This window comes from Eimeria necatrix, genomic scaffold (genome assembly GCF_000499385.1).
Source record: "Eimeria necatrix Houghton genomic scaffold, Enh_scaff138, whole genome shotgun sequence".
Classification (NCBI taxonomy): Eukaryota; Apicomplexa; class Conoidasida; order Eucoccidiorida; family Eimeriidae; genus Eimeria; species Eimeria necatrix.
The window spans coordinates 52,501-77,325 of NW_013652122.1; the positions used below are offsets into that span (position 1 = coordinate 52,501).

The following is a 24,825-nucleotide window of genomic DNA, read 5'->3' on the forward strand; positions in this document are numbered from 1 at the left end:
TGGGATTGTTTTGCAAAACACAACTTACTTTTTTTCCCCAAAAAATGAGCAAAAATGAGCAAAAAATGAGCAAAAATGAGCAAAAAATGAGCAAAAAAGGAGCAAAAATGAGCAAAAAATGAGCAAAAGGGGGCCAAAAAACGAACTCAACAGGCGCAAAAAACTTGCATGCAACTTGCATGCGTTTGGGGCTTTTCAGACTTTTACTGCATGCCAAAGACAGGAGAAGTTGTTGGAGAAATTAAATGAAATTAGTGGCTTTTTTGGATCAAAAAGATGGTTTTTAGAGCACAAGAAAGCCATTAAAAGAACTAAAACAGAAATAAAAGTTTGAAGTTTTGAAAACAAAAAAAACTGGGAAAAAAGAGGCCACAAAAAAGTTCATTTAGTTCAAAAGAATTAATCAAAAACCACTGCAGATTCCACTGAGACATTTAAAACACTAAAAGGCCACTTAAGAGATTTATTAAACTTTTAAGAAACAATAAAAGAATTAAACTCTAAAGAAGAAACTTAAGAGCCCCCAGAAGACACTCTAGCCTTTACAGGAAACACTGCGGAAGACTGCAGCAGCGCAGCACCTGCTGCAGCACCTGCTGCAGCACCTGCTGCAGCACTTGCTGCAGCACCTGCTGCAGCACCCGCTGCACCACCTACTGCAGCACCTGCTGCAGCACCTGCTGCAGCACCCGCTACACCACCTACTGCAGCACCCGCTGCAGCACCCGCTGCAGCACCCGCTGCAGCACCTGCTGCAGCACCTGCAGCAGCAGCAGCAGCAGCAGCAGCAGCAGCTCACCGACGCAGACCCTGCCAATGACTGCAGTGCCAGCGACTGAGGCCTGGACCACGGGAATGTGGGGCCCCAACTCAGCCTCTATGGCGGAGTAGAAGTGCTCGCTGCCGCCGGGGGCCACCAGGCAGTAAGAGTTGGTGAGTTTCGCGAAAACCCCCACTTCGTTCGAGGACTCGAAGTGCGTCCCTGCGACAAACCCTAAACCCTAAACCCTAAACCCTAAACCCTAAACCCTAAACCCTAGGCCCTAAGCCCTAGCCCTGCCCGCGCGGCCGCCCCGGACGCCCGCAGGCCCCAGGGGGGCCCCTCCGGCTCGCAGGTGACCCAGGTGGGGACTTGGGCTGCTGCAGGGCCCCCGCGGTACCCAAGGACACGCGGGGGGGGCCCCGGGGGCCCCTGGGGCCCCTCGGGGGCCCCCGGGGGCCCCCGGGGGCCCCCGGGGGCCCCTGAACTGCGGGGCCGCGTCAAGGGCCCTGCAAAAGCCCCCCGGTACCTCCTGCGGGCCCTCCAGCGTCTGCTTACGTATTGCCATCTTGTTGCTGCAGCAGGAGACAGACAGCAGCAGCAGGGAAAGCAAGATATGCAGCTGCTGCCGCAGCTAGCCAGCTCGAGGCAGCAGCAAGGCAGTGCAGGCTGCAGCGCGGGGCCGCGAGGGAGGGGCCGCCACTGAAGTGAGGGGCTGGGCCTACACTAAAGAAGAAGACGCAGCCCATGCAAAACGAAAAACAGTTCCAAATAAGAAAACGGGGCCGAAGGTCACGGTCGCGCTGCGCAGAAGCAGCAGCAGCAGCAGCAGCTGCAGCAGCAGCTGCAGCAGCAGTGGCAGCAGCGCGACTCTCGAGCTGCTGCCGCGCCTAGGCTGCCTTCACGCCTTTTTCGCGCAGCCAAGGCGACGCCAAAGTGAATTTAAAAGAAGTAAAAAAACTGGACAATTGAAGGAGTAGAAACAGCACAGGAAGAGCCGCAGGCAGCCCCCGCTCTGTGGGGTCCATGTGCAGGTTTCAGCAGCAGCAGCAGCAGCAGCAGCAGCTGCAGCAAAATGCTGGCCCCTGTTCTTTCATAAAATGAAGCCTACTAAATAATGAGGAGCAGAACTACGAAATTTAAAACGCATGCCGCAGCCAAACGCGGGCCAGCGAGCGACCAGATCAGCTGGGCCAGGCACACCGCAGCAGCAGCAGCAGCAGCAGCAGCAGCAGCAGCAGCCCACGTGTAATCCTTTAGATATTCAATAACACTGCAATTAAGTGTGCCGCAATATGCAGCTGCTAACCTGCAAAGGCTACAAAGAGCTGACACAAAGCCACAGTGAAGCAGCTGTGGCCGCCCCCCTCCAGCGCTACGAGTGCTGCTGGTTTTTATGTTGCTGCTGCTGCTGCTGCTGCTGCTCTAGCGGACATTGCTTTAGTGAGGAAAAAGTGTTCAGCAGCAACACAAGCAGCAGTAACAGCAACAGCAGCACCAGCAAGGGAGGATCACAGCAGCAAAGTGTTGTAAGAAAGCTCCTAGAAAAGAGTTAGAGGAAAAAAAGAAGAAAAAAGAAAGCAAGAGAGGCAGCGAGAAGACTGCCACTCTGCAGCGCGCCAGACTTTTGCTTCAGTTTTTAGTGCTGAAGGTTTAAAGTGTAAGGTTTAGATCATAACTGTAAGGTTTATATCATAAATAAAGTCTAAGGTTTAGATCATAAATAAAGTCTAAGGTTTAGATCATAAATAAAGTCTAAGGTTTATATCATAAGAAAACTGTAAGGTTTAGATCATTCGTAAACTGTAAGGTTTAGATCATAAGAAAACTGTAAGGTTTATATCCTAAGTAAAGTGTAAGGTTTATATCATAAGTAAACTGTAAGGTTTATATCCTAAGTAAAGTGTAAGCTTTAGATCATAAATAAAGTCTAAGGTTTAGATCATAAGTAAACTGTAAGGTTTAGATCATAAGAAAACTGTAAGGTTTAGATCATACGTAAACTGTAAGGTTTATATCCTAAGTAAAGTCTGAGGTTTATATCATAAGTAAAGTGTAAGGTTTATATCATAAGAAAACTGTAAGGTTTATATCCTAAGTAAAGTGTAAGGTTCAAATCACAAGTAGCACAAGATGGACTTTAATACCCAAAAAGTAAGTTTTAAACTGTAAGGTTTAGATCCTAAGTAAACTGTAAAGTTTAGACCATAAATAGCACAAGATGGACTCTAATGCCCAAAAGTCAAAATTTAAAGTCTAAGATTTATATCACAAGTAGCACAAAGTGGACTTTAATACCCAAAAGGTAAGATTTAAACTGTAAGGTTTAGATAATAAATAGCACAAGGTGGGACTCTAATACCCAAAAGTCAAAGTTTAAAGTGTAAGGTTTAGATAATAAATAGCACAAGGTGGACTTTAATACCCAAAAAGTAAGTTTTAAGCTGTAAGGTTTATATAATAAATAACACAAGATGGACTTTAATACCCAAAAGATAAGTTTTAAAGTGTAAGGTTTATATCATAAATAGCACAAGATGGACTCTAATGCCCAAAAGGTAAGTTTAAGGCCTCAGGCGCTAAAACTTGTTTTGCAATTAGTGCTTGTGGTCAGCATTTCTGGCCCAATTGAGAGTTATTGAAGTTGCCCTGCTAGTGGCAGACTTAGCAGCAGCAGCAGCAGCAGCAGCAGCAGCAGCAGCAGCAGCAAGAGAAGATAGCAGCAGCAAACCCCATATTGCAGCAGATATTTCTGTCTCACAGCTCCAGTGTGTGCCATCGAAGGGAACTCCTCGCAGCAGAACGTTCGAGCTGCTGCTGCAGAGTCCGCCAATGTCAAAATCGAAGAACAGCAGCAGCAGCAGCAGCAGCAGCAGCAGCAGCAGCAGATCTGCCACAGGAAGTGGGGCTTGCAATTGGGTTTTCTTTTCTTAAATGTGCCACGGATTATGGACAAACTGCAAAAAGCTTTCCTTCAATGTATACCAAATCGCTCGGAAAGCTGGGTTTGCTGCTCGTGCTGCTGCTGCTTTTGCTCGGGCTGCTGCTGCTGTTGCTTCTACAGCTCTGCTGCACGTGCACCGCAGCCTGCTGCAGCAGCTGCAGTTCGACTGCTGCGCCTGCTGCTTCTGCTGCAGCAGGTGCTTTGAGCATCCGCATCTGCTGCAGCAGTGGCGCAGTTCTGCTGCAGTTCTGCTGCAGCTCTGCAGCAGCGGCCATTGCCTTCACCTCTACGGCTTTCGCTGCACCTTCTGGTGGTTCTGTTGCCGCTGCTTACAGCAGCAGCAGCAGCAGCAGCAGCAGCAGCAGCAGCAGCAGCGCAGCAAAAGGCGGAAAAAAGGCGCAGCAAGCCGCCAGATTGGAAGCAAATGTTGTTTTATTCTTTTTGATTTTTTTCGAGAAGCTAAAAATCTTTTTTTCGCACTTTTGCAGCAAATGGCGCAGCAGCAAAATGGCCGGAACTCCCGAGTTGTCTGCAGCACTTTGGCTGCTGCTCATCTGCTGCTGGCCAGTTGCTGCGCCTCCGCCCGCTGCTGCTGCTGCTGCTATTTGTGTCTGCTGCTGCTGCTATTTGTGTCTGCTGCTGCTAACTTCATTTGACAATGACTGTGCAGACAAAAAATCTTTTTTCTAGAAAGCAAATGCAGCTGCTAGTAGTTTATAATACGTGCCTTTAAAAAAAAACACAAGTGCTGCTTCTGCGAAGTAATTGGCAGAAATAACTTTCTCAGCTTATGAACTTCGCAGCAAAAAAGGCCCCAGCAGTGGCCAGCTGGCTTTTTAGCTGGAGTCTAAAGGGGCTCTGGAGTGCCCCCAAAACACTCTCAAAGTGCCCAAGTTCGGGGCCCCACACTTCCATTCTGTGCAGCACTTAGTCGAAAAAACAACTCTGGTTTGCCCTCAGCAGATCTAAAAGGATGTTGGTTTATATACGCGCAGATGAAGAAGCATTTGAAAGTAAGGATCTGCAGTTTTGGCTGAGAGGAAAGTAATGTTAATTCAAGCTTGGGACTTCAAACTAAGTTGTTTCCAGTTTCTAGTTGTCGCTGAGCAGCTAATAGTGCAGTTGGGATGCTCTCTTATAGAGAAAATGCATTTTATACTTTTACTTCCGGGCTGCTCTTGAGTTAAAAAGCGGCCATCAGTCTTAGTCTAGTTTTTGCTGTTCCCAACTTCGTCTAAGTCCGGCTGGCTTCACAACAGTTGATAGAATCGAAAGACAAGGCTACCAAGAGGCTATAAATCAAAGAAATTGCTTTACAACTTCGGGCCTGCAGTACTGGGGCCCCAGAGTAAGTCTGGTGGCAGCATTTTCGAGGCCTCCAGTAGGTGGCACTCATCCCAAACTTCACAAACTACGACTTAGGAAAAACTGGCAAGGGGAAACGTTGAAGCAGCAGCATTTGCTGAAGCTTCAGCAGCAGCAGCACAAATTTTAGCAGCTGCAGCACTTTCACTTGCAGCAATCAAAGTACGTACACCTCAGCAACTTGTGCTGCTGAGGTGTACGTACACCGCACGCTGCCCGTGGCTGTTATCAGACAAACGTGAACTCCAAACAAAATTTTTATTTTTATTTATAATATTTACATCCAAAGTCCCCCTTTCCCTCCATTCTGCCTCCCTAGGGGCCCCCTGGGGGGCCCCAAGGGGCCCCCCAGGGGCCCCAAACGAGCAGGTGACCCTGGGCAATAGGCGGACTCAGCGTGTGCTTGGTGTCAAATTGTGCTAAAAACACTATTAAAAAACTGAAATAAAGATAATAAACAATTAAATACCATTTAAACAAATTAATTGACTTTCTAATATGATTTCCAGCACAGAGAGAGCCCCCTCCCGGTGCGGCTCGTCCCGGGAGCCCCCGGGGGCCCCGGGGGGCCCCAGGGGGCCTCCAGGCTGCTGCTGCTGTGTCTGCTGCTCGCTTGGGCTATATAGTGCTTTTTAGAGATTTCTTTTTTTTTAATTTGCATTTATAAAGGGCTGGGGGTTAAAAAAGGGAAAAAAGGGGAATTAAATGCAGTCTGGGAGAGGTTTTGCTGCTGCAGCAGGAGCTGCAGCTGTAGGAGAGGCCCTGCTGCTGCTGCAGGTACAGCGCGCCCCTTAAATCCTCAAGTGGGTTTAATTCGCATTTCTTTTTAATTTATTTATTCTTATTTTCTTTTTATGAGGCAGCAAATAAAAGACTCAGGGGAAGCGACGACATTAAAAAAGAAAAAACAGAAAGACAAAAAAACAAAAAAATAACAAAGATCTCAAGAGATAAGGAAAGACTAGAAGACGAATTCAGAAGCAAAAAGAGTTTTGAAAAAATAAAAAAATAAAAGGAAATAAAAGAAATAAAAGAAAAAATAAAAAGAGAAATAAAAGAAATAAAAGGAAAAATAAAAAGAGAAATAAAAAGAGATTAAAAACGGCGAAAGGGACAAATCAAAGAAAGGCAAAAAAGATAAAAAGAGAAAAAAGAGGAAAAGAGACAAAAAGGAATTGAAAGAAATAAAAAGAAATAAAAAGAGAAACTGAAAAAAGACGAAAGAGACAAAAAAGGAAAAAAGACAAAAGGAGAAAACAGCAAAAAGCAGGCTGCCAGCAGCAGCAGCAGCAGCAGCACACAGACACGGAGAAGAGGCATTCTCAAAATGTAGCAGCAGCAGCAGCACAGCAGCAGCAGCAGCAGCAGCAAAGGAGGGATAACAACAGCAGGAAGAGCAGTAAAGGAACAGCGGCACAGCAGCTGCAGCAGCAAGCCGCAGCAGTGCAGCAGCAGCAGCGCAGCAGCAGCAGCGCAGCATCATGCGCGCAGCAAGCGCCACAGGGACGTCGAAAAGCAGCAGCAAGACGGAGAGGCCCTCCGTGGTGCAGCAGCAAGGCAAGACTCCCTGAACAGCAGTGCAGCAGCAGCAGCAGCAGCAGCAGCAGCAGCAGCAGCAGCAGCAGCAAAATGGAAGCAATTGCAACACCAGCAGATGTTATGCGTCGCTTTCGGCTGCTGCAGCTGGCAAACAGCAGAGCCAGGAAGCAGCGGCTGCAGCTGGCGGAGCGGCGGCTGGGCTCGACGGGAGCAGCAGCAGCAGCAAAGCACGACAGTACAGCAGCAGCAGCAGCAGCAGCAGCAGCAAAGCACGACGCAGCAGCAGACCCAGCAGCAGACCTGCACACCGGCCAGAGGCCGCTGCTGCCAGCCAAAGCTACTTGGGGTATATCTCAGCAGCAAAGAGCTCTATTCTTAAGCCGCCGCAAGCAAGCCGGAGCTGCTGCTGCTGCTGCTGCTGCTGCTGCTGGGGACGGTGCTGCAGCTGCTGCAGCGGCTGCTCCTCCTTCGAAGAGCGCGCACTCGGCAACCGCCAGCAGCGCAGCAGCAGCAGCAGCAGCAGCAGAACGGCGCTCCCGCCGCATCTACCCCACAATCGTTGTGGAAGCAAGCAGCACTCCTGAAGAGTTACAAGAGCTTGAAGAGCAGCAGCAGCAGCAGCAGCAGCAGCACCTGCACCACCACCATCAGCGCACAGCCAACGGCAGCGGCAGCAGCAAAACACCCCAAGCAGAAGCAGCAGAGATCGAGCTGCTGCTGCAGCAGCTACCCTGGGTGCAGCAGCAGCAAGCCGCAAACGGAGACGCAGCAGACGCAGCAAATATACCAACAAGCGAAGACCCCGCGAACGCAGCAGCAGCAGCAGCAGGGGTGAAACGAGAAGCAGAAGCAGCAGCGGACGGCAGCCCAGCAGCAGACGCAGCAGCAGCAGGCGTGGCCGGCGGCTCCCCAGCAGCAGCAGCAGCAGCAGCAGCAGCAGATGAAATAGACCCCCTCGAGCAGCTGCCGCCGTCGCTGCTGGCACTTATAGAACTTCACTTCCGACGCGCAACAGTTGCTGCTGTTGAAGAAGACAAAAGAGCTTTAGAAATGGCCCGGCCTTTGTGGCTGCAGAAGCAGCTAGCAGCAGCAGCAGCAGCAGCAGCAGGGGCAGCAAGAGCAGCGGAACCCGCTGCAGACGCCGCAGCACAGCAGCCACACGGCTCCGCAGCTGCAGCAGCAGCAGCGCAGCGACCTCAAAGCCACCGCAGGGACGGAGAGCCCCACCAACTGCTGCAGCAGCAGCAGCAGCAGCAGCAGCGCCGCAGGCAGCAGGAGCAGCTAACTCTGAGGTCCAGCCAGCACTCCTGGTTCATCTGCACTCAGCAGCCCCAGCAGCAGCAGCACAGCGGCCAACAAGCAGCAGCAGCAGCAGCACCTGCAGCAGCAGCAATCCCCCGCCGCGCCATTGAGCGGCTCGTGCTGCTGTTCAAGAGAGACCTGCTGCCGCAGCAGCTGCCCTCAGCTCTTGCCCAAAGCAGCAGCAGCAGCAGCAAAGCAGCAGCAAACAGCTCGCAGCGCTTCGGAAGCAAACTCTTGACAAAAACTTAACCCTAGAGTTTCTCAAAACCCCAAAAACCCAAACCCTTTTAAACGAACCCTAGGGGCCCCCTTGGGGCCCCCTTGGGGCCCCCAATGACCCTTTAGGGGCCCCCCTGGGGCCCCCTTGCTGCTTGCTGCTGCAGCAGCAGCTGATGTATAGCGTGCAGCGGGAATAGTCTGAATCGAAAGGTCGCACTGGCAAAGAGCGCCCCAGCCATTGAACTAACAGGCAGCAGCAGCAGCAGCAGCAGTAGCAGCGCCCCGCTGGAGAGCAGCAGCTGCTGCTGCTGCTGCTGCGGCCGCCCCCTTGCCGGCCCCCTTCACAAGCTGCGGCCGCGGCGGCCGGTGCTGCTGCTGCTGCAGCGGCTGGCTCCGCCGGGAGACAGCGCTGCAGCGCAGCGCGCTGCTGCAGCAGCAGCAGCAGCAGCAGCAAGTTTCTGGTAGGAAGCTGACGCACTACGCGCCCCCGCGCTTGCAGGAAATGGCATCTCAGACCCTCCCCTCTGCTGCTGAGCTGCTGCGGGGCCCCACAGCCCCGCAGCGCCCCGTGCGTTGCAGAGAAAGCCGGGCTCCGCTGCACGCTGCTGCTGCTGCTGCTGCTGTTGCAGCTGCTGCAGTTGCTGCTGCTGCTGCAGCAGCAGCAGGGTTCAGGGAGAAGCAAAGGGAGAGAGGCAACCCAGACGTAAGCCCCATCCTGTTGGTGCTGCTGTATGTACACCGAGTGCATAAGCTCACGCCTGATACGCGGCGGGGAAGCAGCAGCAGCAGCAGCAGCAGTTCGCTGCTGCTGCTGCTGCTGCTCGCCGCCAATCGCTATACATTTTGTGCCGCTCAAACCCTGCTGCCACTAACGGTCTCAGGGCAGCTAGCTAGCTAGCTAGCTAGCTAGCTGAGAGCTGCGCACAAAACTGGATGAGCATAACTCCTAACCCTCGCGGCTTGCTGGCTCGGGGACTTTCCCCGTAGCTGAAAAGCTGCTGCTGCTGCTGCTGCTGCAGCAGCAGCAGCTGCTCAGTCCGTGCGCTACGACACACTCCGCCGGGTGCCTCGAGGCGTACGTACACCTGAAAACAAACGCGCGACGCAGCAACCAGCCACATGAACAGAGGAACAGCGCAGCAGCAGCTGCTGCAGCAACTGCAGCAGCAGCAACTGCAGCAGCAAATGATAAAAAGCAATTGCTGCTGTTGCCCACACAAATTGACATTGACGCTATGCAGCAAAACGCCCCGCCACCCGTGGGGCCCCAGTCGGTCTGCGGTGTCTTTTGAACTCGCCAAATTGCTGCTGCTAATTTGGCAAGCCTTCGATACACCGAAACACTGCAGCAGCAGCAGCAGCAAATGCTGCAGCAGCAGCAGCAAATGCTGCAGCAGCAGCAACAAATGTGTGCAGCAAAATGCAGAATTAGGCAGGTCAGAAAAGACGTGGGAAAAAGATCATCAGTAAGCAGATGATTGACAGATGAGAAATCATCACCTCGCCTTCAAGCCATTCAAACAATTAAAATGAAAATTAAAACAAATAAAAAGAATTAAAATAATTAAACACAATTTGAATAATAAAGAATTGAAAACGCATGCAGAACTTAAGAGGCGCTCAGTACTTCTTAGAGGAAATAAAAGTTCAACTTTTTGAATTCAGAAAAAAATGGATCATCCGCTGCTGCGCCGCTGCCACAAACATGAACGAAGGAAGGAAAGAAAATCAATTAAAGACGGAATAAAAAGAAAAATTGAAAATAAAATGATAAAAAGAATTATTATAAATGCAAAATAACTTAAAAAACGAATAAAAAGAGGCTCAGGGTTAAAAAGCTCGAGTTCCTTTACTCCCCAGCTTCTGGGCGTCGGGGTTGGATTCCTAAATGCATCACCGCGATCTCGAGTTAATTTCGAACAAAACTCGGAAATAAAAACAGTTTTGAAAACAGAAAACAAAAAATAAAAAGAATTTCAAATTAAAACCCTTTTTTCAGAAGGAAGGCAGCATTGATGGATGCATCATCAGTGAGCAGCACTGCGGCCGCAGCCACGCCATCGTTCTCATCCCCTGGGCTCTGGCGATGAAGAGAGACCAAAATCACCAATTCGCTGCATGCAGCCGCCAATTCGTCGAATTTAATGCATTTAAATGTTTAAATCAACATATAAAATTCACTTATTAGAAAAAAAGGAAAAGAAACCGCAGAAAAAGACCCGAAACCACTCGAAATGCAGAATGCTGTGGGGCGTCTGCAGCGCCCAAATGCAGCAGCAGCAAACACCTCAATAAGACATTAACTTGCCTCATTCAATTTTCCCTTTTCTTCATTTTTGAGAAAGCGAAAAGATCCACTTAAAGACGAGAAACGAAAAAATTAACTGCTGCTGCTTCTGCTGCTGCTGCTGCGGTGGCCGCTGCGCCCCAGCCGGCGCCACAGAGCAGCACTCCCAGCCAGCAGCCAAGCGAGCCCACAAAAGAATTAAAGTTTTTTTAATTTTTTAATTGGGATTTGTTGTTTTTCTGCCAGAGATTGGCAGAAAACAACAAATGCGAGGAGCCAGTAGCTGCTGCTGCTGCTGCTCCCAGCTGCCGCTGCTGCGCTGCTGCGCTGCTGCGGCGGGGAAGCGCGGTGAGCTGGGGCTGCAGCTGCGCGCCTTTCTGCATGCACGCGCTCCTTTTCACCGAGAAATGTTCCTAGTTTATTTTATTTTTAACTTTAACAATTAATTAAATACATTTAAGTGCTTTTCTGCACAGATATAAACAGCTAGAGGCCTCAGTGGGGCCCCTACCAGCAGAGCCTGCGGCCCGGGTGTCTGTGCATGTGTGCATTGCAGTGCGCTCTGCGAGTTGAAAACAAAAGAATAAGCATTCAGCAGCAAAAAATATAATTTTAAAACAAAAAATAAGAAAAAATAAAAATATAAGAAAACATTTTGCGATCTCGCGGGCCAAAGTCGTAGACAGCGGGAGTCTCGACGCCAGCAGCAGCAAATGGCAAGGTGCAGCACTGCCGCAGCACGGAGCTGAGCAGCAGCTGCTGCACTTCTGTCTTTTTTTCTATTTTGCTGCTTCCTGCTGCACTAGTGGGGCTCAGAAAGCTGCCAAAAGAGCCTCAAGATTAGAGTTTTAGTTTGCTGCGTCCTTTCCGCAAGAGGGGCTGCTGCGGGTAAAGCGAAAAGCCCATAGTTAAGATAAGATATAACGAGTGGTCCAGTGGTCCACTGGACCACTGGTCCAGTGCAGCTTGCAATCAGCTGCTGCGCTGGCCTTGTGAGTTTGCACTCTCACTTTGCTGCAGGCCTTTTTGGGCTTTTTGCTTCCTGGTCTTGTGGGTGTTCGGTAGCGAGTTTAGAGGCCAAGGGTTTATTCATTAGGGTTTAGGGTTTTGGCGTTTAGGTGTTTAAGCCCTAGGGTTTAGTGTTTAGAACTTAGGGCTTAGGAGGCTCTAGGGTTTAGGGTTTACTCTGGCTGCACTGCTGGGACATTGACTAGACAACCCTGGACTTAAGCTCTCACGCCTAGCTGCTGCTGCTGCTGCTGCAGCAGCTGCAGCAGCAGCAGCAGCAGCACCAGCAGGTGGTAGAGCACTATGGGAACGAACTGTTAGGGCCACTGCAGCAGTTGTGCCTCTCGTTTCTAAAAAGCCAAATGGAGCCAAAGCTCACTATTTAATATCCATTCTTGATTTAACAATTAATTTCATTTTATTTTATTAATTCTTTTTTGTTTTTGGTTTATATTAACATCAGTGCCCCAGAGGTTGTGCTGTCTGTACACCGCAGAACTCTTTACGCCTCATTTACATTTCAGTTTCTCAATTTTTCTTTTTTCTTTTTCCGTAGATATACTTTGCGTTTCTTTAAACATTTTGCATGAAAATGCATGCAAATACATGCAAATGCATGCAAATGCATGCAAATGCATGCAAATGCATGCAAATGCATGCAAATGCATGCAAATGCATCCAAATGCATGCAAATGCATCCAAATGCATGCAAATGGACTTATTTAAATATATCGTTCTCCGAAAAGTTCTGTATATACACTTCATCACTCACTTTTGCTGCCAGCCAACCTTGGGCCGTTGTGCATGCATAAATATATGTACTTATATATTTAAATATATGTTTAAATATATTTCTAAATATATGTTTTAATATATATTTAAATACATATTTAAATACATATTTAAATATATATTTAAATATATATTTAAATATATATTTAAATGCATTTGTGTACATATCATTTGTTATCTGAGGAAATGAGGCGTGTACGTACACTCCACCACACGCACATCTAGTTCAACTTTCTGTACTTGTGCACAAATGAAAAACTACACGCTGAAGATAAACATGAATAAATAATTACAAAATAAATAAATAAATAAATAAATGATAAATAATAAATAATGAATAAAAAATAATGAGTGTATGTACTCACGCGACACAGCACGAAGTGAGAAACTTGAACGATTTCGCTGCTTCCGGTGTCTGTACACCCCAATAAACAGTATTTATGAGACGAATTGTTTATTTTTAAGTTTATAAATAAATAATTATTTAAAAGATGTAAAACATAAATAGGTATGTATGGAAAGATGTTTCTGCGTCTCCAGTGACGCGTTTGTATATGGACAAAGATCAAATATATATTTTTAATTTGTAGATATTGCATTTATTGGAGTGCTGGTTACAGCTGAGGGTTTAGGGTTTAGGGTTTGGAGTCTAGGGCTCAGGGTTTAGGGTTTAGAGCTGGCTGGGCGCTGAGGTGTATGTACAGATCAAGTCAAGCGGAAGATTTCTATAGAAAAGTAATTTGCTGTTGTCCACCAAAAAAAGAAAATAAAGAACAAGACAGGACTCTTGAATGTCTCGAAAGCTGCTGCGCTATTTTGCTGCTGCTGCTGCAGCAGGTGCAAACCTGCACTCAAGGTCTTCTGCAGCAGTACGTACACCTGAAAGTTCTATCTATTGATGCATTCGTGCTTCTGTTGCTGCTGCAGCAGCATATGCACGCGTTGCCAGCAGCAGCAGCAACAGCAGCAGGTGCTGCTGCGATGGCAACGGGGAGCAGCAGCTGCAGCACTAGCTGCAGAAGCAATATGACGAAGCAGCAGGAGCAGTTGTCCGTGAATCTGCTGTTGCTGTTGCTGCTGCTGCTGCTGTTGTTGCTGCTCCAGCTGCAGCAGCTGTCTCTGTTGCAGCAAGGTCGCTTGCTCGGCAACCACTACACCGACGGTAACAAACCCTCCCGGCAGCACGAACAGCAGTCTCACCTGCTGCTGCTGCTGCTGCTGCTGCTGCTGCTGCTGCTGCTGCTGCTGCTGCTGCTACGTGGCTGGGAGGGGTTTAAGAAACGCTGTGAGACAAGTTGTGTCATCTTCGCTGCCCAGCTTTTTGGCCCTGCGCAGCAGCTTGTAGCTCAAGAGAGACAAGGCCGAAGCAGAAGGAACTAGCAGCGAGTGGGGCACATCAGCAGCAGCAGCAGCAGCAGCAGCAGCAGCAGCAGGCGGCACGCCTGCAGCAGCAAGCCCTGCTGCACACACTCTGCCGCTGCCGTTGCTGCTGCTGCTGCAGCTGGGTTTACCGCTCGTCTGCTGCTGCGTCCCGGGCCTTCCCGCCGCGCCGCGGGCCCCCGTTTCCCGCTGCTGCTGCTGCTGCTGCTGCAGCCGCTGCTGCTGCTGGTGGTGCAGCAGCGCGGCGTTGCGGAGGGGCCCCCAGACCGCGGGGACCTGCAGCAAGCAGCAAGCCAGCTCGTGGGGCCCCACAGAATCCCACAGCCCGTCGGAAGCCAGCAGCAGCAGGCCGGGGCAGCAAATGGGCAAGTAGGCCACCTCGGGGTGTACAGACACCGCACCTGCTGGCAGCAAATCCTTCACGTCGAAGTCCCCAAAAGATCTCGAGGGCTCCAAAACTCCCCCGAGCCTCCCCCCCTCAATTGCTGCTGCTAGCTGCTGCAGCCGCTGCTGCTCCCAAGCAGCACTGGCCCGCAGGTCCCTGCTCAGCCACTGGAAGCTCAGCGCCAGCCCGCTCCCGCCCCTGCTGCTGCTGTTGCTGCGCTGCTGCTGCTGCTGCTGCTGCGCGCGCGGGCTCGCCGCCGAGCTCGGGCCCGCGCTGCAGCGCAGCGGGAAGCTCGGGCTGCTGCTGCTGTTGCTCGCGCCCCTCCCGCTGCTGCTGCTGCTGCTGCTGCCCGGGACACGGATACTGCCCTGCGCGCCGGCTGCAGCGGAGCTGCTGCTGCTGCTGCTGCAGGCGGCATTTCTAGCAGGGCCGGGTGATGCAGGCGCATGCAACGGCACCTCGCAGAAGCTGTTGCTGCTGCTGCTGCCGCTGCTGCTGCTGCTGCCGCTGCTGTTGTTGGCAGGTGAGAAGGAGCCGCTGCGACTGCTGCACTCCGCGCAGCCGCTGCGGCAGCCGCTGCGGCTGCCGCTGCAGCAGCCGATGATGCTGCTGCTGCTGCTGCTGCTGCGCCGGAGCGCGGCTCTCGACTTCGAAGTCTGCGGAATAGAAGAGACAAGACACTGAGAGCGACAAGAGGAGTCGAGCTCGAGCAGGAGCTGCTCACACGGCTGCTGCTCCCACGTTACTGCAGCAGCAGCAGCAGCTGCTGCTGCTGCTGCTGTTTCTGTTTCCGTTGCTACATTTGGAGATGCTGCAGCAGGGCTCCTTTCCCCTGAACGCCTCAGAGCAGCACGCAGATAAAGAGAAGAGCTGCAGACAGCCCTCGTGACCTCTTTCTGTCCCTGGCGATTTCTGCTGCTGCTGCTGCTGCTGCTGTTGCTGCTGTTGCTGCTATTGCTGCTATTGCTGCTACATAGAGTGTTGGGGTTGCATCCAGACACAGAAGCAGCTCTTCCCTGCCTTGTGCTGTTGCTGCTGCTCTCGTCAGTGCGCTGCAACATTTGCTGCTCTTTGCTGCTCACCGTTCTCGCTCGGCTGGTCCCCTCGCTGCTGCAGCTGCTGCTGCTGCTGCTGCTGCCCCTCAGCAGCAACTTTGAGAGTCACAAAGACGCAGCGGCAATCCCCTAAATTGAATACAAAGAGATGAGGGCCCTGCAGCAAGGCGCTGATGGCGCAGCAGCCGCTGGTGCAGGGCAAGTTGGTCCGCTGTTCTATTACCTTGCACCGCTGCCTGTCAGCAAACAGCAGCAGCAGCAGCAGCAGCAGCAGCAGCAGCTGAACGGGTGCGAAGGGTAGTGCACGCGGGCGCTGCAGCGGAAGGGAGTATTTGAGCGGGCGCGGCGCAGGACAGCCGCTTGCTGCTGCGGCGGTAGCAGCAGCAGCAGCGGCAGCAGCACCACAGCAGCAGCAGCACGGGGAAGCAGCAGCAGCGGCGCCCGTTTACCTGAACAGGTTGTCTAGAGCAGCAAAGGCAGCAACAGCAGCAGCAGCAACTTCGTGCTGCTGCCCCGCTGCTATGTGTCGAGGCAAACGGGAAGCTGCCAGCAGCGGCAAAGCCTGAGCAGCAAATTCAGCAGCAACATCAGAGTCATGGCCATCGAAGACGCTTAAGAGAAAGCTGCGGGGCGAGCACCGCACTGACCGCTGCTGCTGCTGCTGCTGCTGCTGCTGCTGCTGCTGCTGCTGTTGCTGCTGCTGTTGCTGCTCTTTTGGTGGAGGCTGCTGGTCCTGCTGCTCTTCCGGCTGCCGCTGCTGCTGCCGCCCCTCTGCCTGCTGCTGCTGCTGTAGTTGCTGCTGCAGTTGCTGCTGCTGTTGCTGCTGCCGTTGTGGCTGCTGCTGCTCGTCTGGCTGAGGCTGCTGCCCTGCTGCGCCTGATCCTGCTGCTGAAGAGCCCTTTGGTAAGCTTTGCTGCCGCAAGTCACCATCAGCTGCTGCTAAAGCTGCAGCATCGCCAGCAGCAGGGGCAGCAGCAGCAGCAGAAGCAGCAGCAGCAGCAGCTGGAGCAACGGACAGCCCACTGCTGCAAGTACAAGACACAGAAATTCCCCATCCCTCACACGGAGCAGCAGCATACGAAAGTCTCCGCAGCTGCTGCTGCTGGTGCTGCAGGTCCTTATGCTCTCCTTCAACAAGAGCCGCTAGTGCCTTCCCAATGGGCATGGCATCCTGTTCTGCTGCTGCTGCTGTTGCTGCTGCTGGTGCTGCTGCTGCTGCTCTAGCTCCTGGTGCTGCCGTCACTTTGACGGAGTCTACGGACCGTGGAGGTGCAGCAAATGTGCTAGAGGTACGTGGAAGCTCTTGTTGCTGCTGCTGCTGTTGCTGTTGCTGCTGTTGCTGCTGTTGCTGCTGCTGCTGCTGCTCAACAGGGTCCAAGGCAAAATATGCTGTATTAGCTCCGGGGCGGCGGAGACACATTTTGGGAGGTCCAACAGAGCCACCTTCATCATCAGCAGCAAGTGTTGCTGCTTCTATTGCTGCTGCATGTGCTGCTGCTGTCGGTTCGGCGTTTCCTGCTGCAGCACGAGCAGCAGAAAGCGGCGGCAGCGCGAAGGCGTGCTTGACAGCAGCAGCAGCAGCAGCAGCAGGATCTCGTTCGCTGCAAGTCCAGTGAGGGGAAGAAAGACAAGAGGCAGGCTCTGAAGGTACAGAGAGTGGAGAGCTGCTGTCGCTGACACACCAGTCGCGCTGCAGCAGCAGCAGCTGCTGCTGCTGCTGCTCTTGCTGCTGCTGCTGCTGCTGCTCCGGTTGCTGCTGCTGGCTCATCTTTGCGGGCGGCAGCAAAGGTGAAAGCTCTAAAGACACCATCCTGCTGGTGCTGGTGCTGCTATTGCTGTTGCTATTGCTGCTGCTGCTGCTGCTGCTGCTGCTGCTGCTGGGCTCTGCCCATGGCGTGAATGAAGGAGACGGGGCTAGTGTGTCGCCTTTAGGGGTGCTTTGCCTATGTAAGTTGGGGCTGCTGCAAAAGAAGCCGCGGCTGCTGCTGCTCGTGCTGCTGCTGCTCGTGCTGCTGCTGCTCGTGCTGCTGCTCACTACAGGCCAGCAAGCAATCGACAGCCTGTCTTCGTTAAGATGAGCCGCCCCTCGTTTGCTGCTGCTGCCGTGCACGACGATGACGCAGCTGCAGTTTGCTGCTGCTGTGCTATGGCTGACATTTGCCTGTGCGTTGCTGCTGCTGTCAGGTGCTCCCGCTTGGCTGCTGCTGCTGCTGCTGTTGCTGCTGCTGCTCTCAGTGCAGCTGTTGCACTTGTTGCTGCCGCAGCCGCAGCCGGCCTCCGGCTTCCCCTGCAATTCGTGGGCGCCCATCCACCTCCCGTCTTGGGTTTGCTGCTGCTGCATTTCCAAGTGCAGCAAACATTGAACTGACGCTGCCCCTGCTGCTGCAGCTGCTGCCGAAGGCTCGGACAGCAACACACCTGGCTGGAGGCAAGGAACAGCCCTTGGAAAGTCTCGCCTGAGTTTATGCTGCTGCTGCTACAGCGCAGCTCACTCTGCTGGCTCCCCTGCAGCAAACCGTGTGCTGTTGCTGTTGCTGCGCCTCGCTATGCTGACACCGGCGGTGCTGCTGCTGCTGCCTCTGCCGTTTTCCATTTAAAGCCTTCAGCAGCACATTGAGTCATTTCTGCCTCAATCTGAGTCAAGAAATGCAGAAGAGGGTCAGTTAGGACACCCCAACACCAGAAGCAGACGTGGCTGCACTCTTCACGGTGAGCAGCAGCAGCAGCAGCAGCAGCAGCGGCGGCAGCAAAAGCAGCAGCGACAAAGCCAACGAACCTGAAATAATAAGTCTATATTGTGTAGTTCATGCGGAAATGGACTCCTGCCACGATTTTTGCTGCTGCGGCTCCTCTGCTGCTGCTGCTGCGGCTCGACCGCCACACGAGCCGGCGGTCAAGCAGCAACGCTTGCCAGCTGCGTTGCTGCTACTGCTCCTATTGTTGCAGTTGCTGCATCTTTTGAGTATTAAGCTTTTTAGTTTTGGCGGCAAATAATTCAACAAATTTGCTGCGAGAGAAGCAGCAGCTGCAGCAGCGAAGACATTGCAGCGAAGTATCGCTCCGCCGCGGCTCCCACCAGCCCCGTGGGCACGGTCCCCTAGCAGCAGCAGCAACGACTGCAGCAGCAGCAGCTGAAATCGCTTAAATTGCTGCTACATGAGTCGTGCGCTACTTGGGTAGTTTGTGTGGCCTGCAACATGAGCAACAGCAGCGGCGACGAGCAAGGCAGACAAACCCAAGACAGCAGCAGCAGCAGCAGCAGCAGCAGGGTTCGTAGCGGCAACAGTCGCGGCGCGGAACCAGTGCATCTTATTGACTAGACAGATTGTGTCTGCTCACTGAAATAACCAGCAGAAATACCACCACCACCGTCAACAGCAGCAGCAGCAGCAGCAGCAGCAGCAGCGGCGATGGCTGGCCCACTGGTGAGGCAGTAGCCCTGCGGAGCCCCTCTGCACAAGCACTCAGCTGCAAGTGCTGCAGCAGCAACGGCCTTAATTAGCAGCAAATATTATTCGATGACACAGAGGGAAATAACAACGGCGAGACGATAGCAGGCACTGCTGCTCCTCCGGCAGGAGGTGGTGCAGCAGCAGGCAGCAGCACACAGCAGCAGCAGCAAACAGCAGCAGGCAGCAGCACACAGCAGCAGGCAGTTGTAGGCCACAGCAGCCAGCAGCGAGTAGCAGCTCACTGCAGCACGCAGCGACACACGGCAGCAAGCAGCAGCGCACAGCGGCAAGTAGGAAAGAGCAGCAAGCCGCAGCACACAGCAGCAAGCAGCAGCACACAGCAACAGGCAATAGAGGGCAGCAGCAAACAGCAGCAGACTTCAGCAAATATAAGCACACAGCAGCAGCAGCTAGAACACAGCAGCAGGCAGCGCACAGCGTCAGCAGACTCTCTACATCATTTCTTGCTGCAGCAAGCAGCAGCAGTTGCTGCCCCAGCAGCAGCAGGCAGCAGGAGCAGCGGCAGCAGGAGCAGCAGCAGCAATGGGCAATGTCTCTTTTCAAGGGCCTTATAAACCGTGGGATGTTCCCACGTTCTGGGGAAAGCAGCACATATGACTTTGTCTCTTTTCCCCAGCAAATTGTTATTCCGTTGCTGCACAGCAGCAGCAGCAGCAGCAGCAGCAGCGGGGGCAAGGCCAAGGGCATATCTGCGGTTCTTTTTCCGGTGAAAGAGCAGCACCAGCTGCTGCAGGTGCTAGCCACGCAGCGCTCGCTGCTGAAGCTGCTCAGCAGCAAACTGCCGGGGGAGCAGCAGCAGCAGCAGCAACAGCGGCAGCAGCAGCACCGGCAAAGACGCCAGCAAAAGCCCCATGACGGGCAGCAGCAGCCGCAGCAACACCAAGGTGCAGACCCGCAGCAGCAGGAGCTCGACCAGCAGGAGGAGCTGCAGCAGCGAAAACGGCAGCAGCAGCAGCAGCAGCAGGAACTGGTAAATGCCCTGGTGGATGAGGCGCTGCAGCAGCTCTACTATGTGCAAAGTGAAGCAGCAGAAAGGCTGCGGAGGCAGCTCAACCAAGACACAGACTGGAGCGGTTACTGCTGCAGCAGCAGCTGCTGCTGCTGCTGCGTGCTTGTCTCGGGGCAGAAACCAGTAGAAGAAAAGGGGTGCTGCACTTGCTCTCACTGTGCGCCCCCAGCAGCAGCAGCAGCAGCTGCTGCTGCTGCAGCATCAGCACAACCAGACTCTAGCGGCAAACGGGAGAGCAGCAATGCAGTGAGCGACGCCCCCGCCGCTGCCGCTGCAGCAGCAGCAGCAGCAGCAGCGGAGGCGCCACCAGCTGCCTCTTTTTCGGGTGCTGCTGCTTCCCCGGTGCTGCTGCGGACGGCCCGTGCTGCTCTCGGGTCGCTGCGGTCAGCAGCAGCAGCAGCTTGCTGCCCCTTTCTTCTTATTTATGCCCATGGCAATGGCAGCGACCTAAGAGATGTGCTGCCGCTGCTGCAGCAGACACAAAGCAAAACAGGTGCTGCAGTCTTGGCCTTCGACTACCCTGGATATGGCCTTTCCCAAGGTTTGCTGCTGCTGCTGTTGTTGCATCTTTTGCTTGTTGCTGCTGCTGCTTGTATTGTGAATGCCGGCTTGTCGCTGCAGCTACTGCTGCCGCTTTGCTGCTGCTGCCGTTTTGCTGCTGCTGCCGTTTTGCCACTGCTGCCGTTTTGCTGCTGCTGCTGCTGCATGGAAGTGGCTGAAGAGGGGCTTGCGCAGCAGCAGCGAACAGCAGCAAAAGCAGCAGCAAGAGCAGCAACAACGCGTCTGGGGTTTGCGCGCAGGAAGAGCCAGTGAAGAGTCTGTTGATATTTGCCTGCAGTCAGTGCTGTCATTTGTGCTGCTGCACTTGCGGTGGCCAGCAGCAAGAGTTGTTTTGTGGGGCTGCAGCATCGGGGCAGGGCCTGTGACTCGTGCTGCTGCAGCATTTAGTGCTGCTTTTCGGCAGCAGCAAAAGCACCAGCATGCGCGCTGCAGCAGGCTGCAGCGCCAACTGCTCCAAATTGCACACAAGCGGCAGCAGCAGCAGCAGCAGCAGCAGCAGCAACACAGCGAGCATCATGGCTGCGAACTGCTGCGGCCCTGTCTTTTTTTTCCCATTCTCGGCAGCAACTTATGCGCATCTTCAGCAGCAGCAGCAGCAGCAACAGCAGCAGCCATCGTGCCGCCCAGCACCGCGACCCCTGAGGCTGTAGTTGCTGCGCAGGTAGCTGCAGCAGCAATGACGAATTGTTCGGGGGCCTGGCGCACGACCAGCAGCAGCAGCAGCAGCAGCAGCAGCAGCGGCAGGTGCTGGAGCGGGGGCGGCTCCGTGAATTTGTACAATCTGGGGGGCATCGTGTTGCAGTGTCCGTACACCTCGATTCGCGCAGCAGCAAAAAGTTTTGTTCCAGCAGCAGCAGCATCTCTTGTGGTGCCGCGGAGTGTTTGGCCAGTTGCTGCTGACCTCAGCAGCCCCAACTTCTGCTGCAGCTGCCTCTTCCTGCATGGGAAGCAAGACGAGCTGTTTTGCTGGGAGCAGACATGGGAAATGCAGCAGCAGCTGCAGCAGCACCTGGAACGGATACAAAACAGCGCAACCAGCAGCAGCAGCAGCAGCAGCAGCAGCCGCAGCAGCAGCAGCAACAGCTGCGGCACTTACGACGACTTGACCCAGCCACATGCGTCTTACAATGGCAGAAGAGGCAGCAGGCAGCGGTGCAGCAGCAACTGCAGCGACAGAGGTAGTGGCAGCAGCTGCAGTCTTCCTGTTTTCAACGCAGCCCCAAGCAGCAGCAGCAGCAGCAGCAGCAACAGTTGCAGCTACATGGACAATTCTGAATATTCCCCCTACTTCTGTCTTGGCTGGTACCCACCTGCTGCTTCTCATTGTGTCTTTGATTGGGGCAGAGATCTGCTGCTGCCAATCTCGGCCTTCTTAAAGAAGGCGCATGCAGGTCTGCTGCTGCAGCTTGCTGCTGCACTTGTGCCGCTGCTGCAGTTACACGGAGACGACACCGCAGCTGCAGCAGCTGCAGCAGAAGCAGCAGCTCCGGGAGACTGGTGTAGCACCGCCCTTCTGCTGCTTCCCGACAGAGACAGGTTGCTGCTGCTGCAAGAGACGCTTCTTGGCGACTCTGCTGCTGCAGTTTCAGCAGCAACCGCAGCAGCAGCGCAGGCGAAGACAGAAACAGCAGCAACAGGAAGAGCTGCTTGCGGCTATTTGTCTCAGTGCCTGCGGAGTGCAGCACTGAGCAGCACTTCGTTTGTGCTGTTTGCTTCCGACGCATTTGCTGCTGCCTGGACGGAGGCCGTGAACTATCACTGCCCACTCCTTGAGCAGCAGCAGCAGGAGCAGCAGCAGCAGCAACAGCAGCAGCAATATGTTGGGAAGAGCGAGCCTCAGGGTGCCGCTCGCAGCAGCCAACGGCAAAATCTGAAGAGGCGGCTTCCGCTGCTGCTGCAGCAGCATGTCGACACTTGGGGTTTACCAGCAGCAGCAGCAGCTTCGGCTGCTGCGAGGCAGCAGCTGCTGCTGATTGGTGCTGCGCTGCGTCTGTTCGCTCCTCACCAGCTTTCCGGCCTTCAAATCCAGCAGCAACTTTTGGAGCGCTGCCCGCTGCAGCAACAGCAGCACACAGCAGCAGCAGCAGCAGCGGCACCGCTGCTGCGTGTCACTCCGCTTTTGTCTGCTGCAGCACAGTATCTGATGGCAGAGTCTTCTGTGAGCCCCCTGAGTCCTGCTGCAGCAACTGAATTCAGCAGCAGCGGCTGCACGTCAGCAGCAGCAGCAGCAGCAGGAGGCTGGCTGCAAGAGGGCACCAGCCAGGGGCCACTCTCTGCGGGGTCAGAGACGGAAGAAGAGACAGACACAGATGAAGGGGATGAAGCAGCAGCAGCAGCAGCAAATGTTGTTTTGCCTGGAGACATGCTGCATGGCCTGCCGTGCAGCAGCAGCAGAGGCAGCAGCAACAGGTGCTCGCATGCCCTCTCGTTTCACCAGCACGAAGTGAGGTGGCTGCAGCGGCAGCAGCTGCAGCAGATGCTACATCGACAGCAGCAGCACCAAATGTTGCAGCGGCTGCAGCTGCAGCAAATGGCACAGCGGCGGCACCACCATCAGGTACATCAGCATGTGCTGCATCAGGAGCAGCAGCAGCAGCAGCAGCAGCAGCACCTGCTGCGGCGCATGCAAACTGCCTACCCGCTGCCTCCCCCAGTCCCACATAATTGGATTTACGGGTCCCCATATGCATCATTTGCAGAGAGGCGGCGACTTGCTATGGAAGCAGCAGCAGCAGCGTCCAGTGCCGCCGCTGCTGCTGCTGCTGCAGCTGCTGCAGCGGCGTCGCTGCCTCTGTTCGGGTCCGTGGATGGGCTCATGCGCCTCGTCAGCGACCGCTTTGTAGAGTTCCTGTCGCTGGTGCTGCAGACTGCGGTGCAGCGAGGCCTCGTAGAGGAAATGAGGGAGCTGCTGCTGCAGCAGCAGCAGCAGCAGCAGCAGCCGTATTCCCGGCAACAGCAGCAGCAGGCAGACGTCATGCTGCCTCAAATACTTGGCTTTATTAAGAGGCTTTATGCTGTTTTGCAGCCCTCGCTAACTCTTGAGGCCCTCTTCGTGAGAGAGTCGAGGCAGCAGTCGCAGCAACAGCAACCCGAGCAGCAGCAGCAGCAGCAGCACAAAGAGCCTTCTGCGGCGAAATATGTTCTTAACAGCATTTTTGTCTGTGGCATTCGGCTGTGCCTTATTGACATCGCCTCGCTACCCTCGCACAGCAGCAGGTACAGCAGCAGCTGCAGCAACGGCAGCAGCAGCAGCAGAGGCGAGGTCTCATCTAGCAGCAACACGGTAAACAGCAGCGGAAAACAAGATGCTGCGCCTATTGGAGGGGTACTATATGCTGAGGCCGTACCTCTAGCTGCTGCTGCTTGTGCTGCTGCTTCGGCGCGGCCCCGCCTTTTTCAAACCAGCAGTAACAGCAGCAGCAGCAGCGGAGGCGAAGGCTCCACAGGGACTCCTGAGACGCTGCTGCTGCCGCTGTTTGCTGCTCCGATGCCAAGCATGCAGCTGGCAGCTCGGTGGCTGTTGGGGTGTCTGTTCAACTCTGCAGCAGATGAGCCCAAGTCCAACAGCAGCCCGTGCTCTGCGCTGCAGCTGCAGCAGCTGCAGCAGCAGGAGCAACTGCAGCAGGAAGTGGCGAACGAGTTTGCTGCTGAGCACGTAAAGGACCTCAAAAGCCTCTCCAACCTGCCAAACTTTGCTGCGCTTGCGGCGCTGCGCCCAGCTTCTCTCGGCCAGCTGCTGCCGCTGCACGGAAACTGCATGCATTCAGCAGCAGCGGCAGCAGCAGCAGCAGCTGCTGCTGCTGCTGTTCCTGCGACGTCCGCACACGCAAACTGCAGCTTTTTTCCCTTTGGGTGGGATCAACTGCTGCTGCTCCTCTTTGGCTGCCGCCCGCCACAGCATGTCCGGCTGCTCTTTGGGGGCAGTATGCAACTGCAGCAGCAGCGGCAGCAGCAGCAACTGCCCAGGTTGTTTGCTCTTCAGGCAAGTGAAGCAGCTGCAGCAGCAGCAATGCGAGGCCGAATCGTGTCGAATGTGTCTCAGCACAATGCTTCAGCAGGCTTGAAGTTACCGGGGGAGTTTAGTCACTTGCTGGGCCTGCAGCAAGCAGCAGCAGCGGCTGCTGCTGCTGCAGCATCGCATCTTATGCACTGCAGCACGCAGCTGATGATACCCCTTTCTGCCCCAGCAGACCCAGCCTTTTTCCCTGCTGCTGCAGCAAATGCTTCTACAGAAGCGGCGCGTCATGCTTCGCGCGTATCAGATGTAGCTGCTGCTTTTAATCGGGCCGAAGCAGCAGCTGCTGCAGCAGCTGCTGCATCTGCTGCCTGCAGCAGCAGGAAGACGCCGCAGCCACAAGGCGACCTCGCTGTCACTGGGACTCCGCGGGAGCCAAGCTCATTAGCAGCAGGAGCTGCCTGTGCGGCAGCAGCAGCAGCTGCTGCGGACTCGACTGCAGCAGCAGCTGCTGCAGCAGCTGGTGATGCTGCGGAGCCCACAGGGGCTCCTGCTGGCCCAGCCGAAGGTGCTGAGGTGCATTCGATTCCTGCTGCAAAGCCCGCAGCAGCAACAGCAGAAGCAGCAGCTGAAGCGAACCCCTCAACACCTGCCACAGAACAAGACCCGAATCGAGGTTGCAGCATTCCGGCTGTGGGCGCCGAACAGCAGCAGCAGCAGAAGCAGCAGCAGCAGCAGCAGCAGCAGCAGCAGCAGCAGCAGCGGCAGCAGCAGCAGCAGCAGCAGCAGCA

At 54.1% G+C, this 24,825-nt stretch overlaps 4 protein-coding genes across 4 annotated transcripts in view; 2 read left to right on the forward strand and 2 right to left on the reverse strand.

Moving 5' to 3' along the window:
* ENH_00012420 (eukaryotic translation initiation factor 6, putative) overlaps positions 1-1,328 on the reverse strand; it is a gene marked incomplete at both ends in the record, with an annotated part of 3,000 nt that extends 1,672 nt beyond the window's left edge. Inside the window, 2 exons of the mRNA XM_013578972.1 lie at positions 800-982; positions 1,319-1,328. Of these exons, the coding sequence (XP_013434426.1) occupies positions 800-982; positions 1,319-1,328 (193 nt within the window). The remainder of the gene's footprint in view (positions 1-799; positions 983-1,318) is intronic.
* Positions 1,329-6,698: 5,370 nt separating this feature from the next.
* On the forward strand, positions 6,699-8,159 carry ENH_00012430 (hypothetical protein, conserved; the record flags this gene model as incomplete). Its single annotated transcript, XM_013578973.1, has 1 exon — positions 6,699-8,159. One exon carries the CDS (start codon positions 6,699-6,701, stop codon positions 8,157-8,159), a length of 1,461 nt encoding a protein of 486 aa, XP_013434427.1.
* Positions 8,160-13,470: 5,311 nt separating this feature from the next.
* ENH_00012440 (protein phosphatase 2C, putative) lies at positions 13,471-17,377 on the reverse strand (the record flags this gene model as incomplete). Its single annotated transcript, XM_013578974.1, is given in 3 exon segments — positions 13,471-15,024; positions 15,029-15,272; positions 15,486-17,377. Coding segments are annotated over 3 exon segments (3,690 nt in total).
* Positions 17,378-19,038: 1,661 nt separating this feature from the next.
* ENH_00012450 (Possible conserved eukaryotic alpha beta hydrolase, related) lies at positions 19,039-24,825 on the forward strand (the record flags this gene model as incomplete). Its single annotated transcript, XM_013578975.1, has 2 exons — positions 19,039-20,059; positions 20,319-24,825. Coding segments are annotated over 2 exons (5,528 nt in total), but the record flags the coding sequence as incomplete, so codon positions are not given.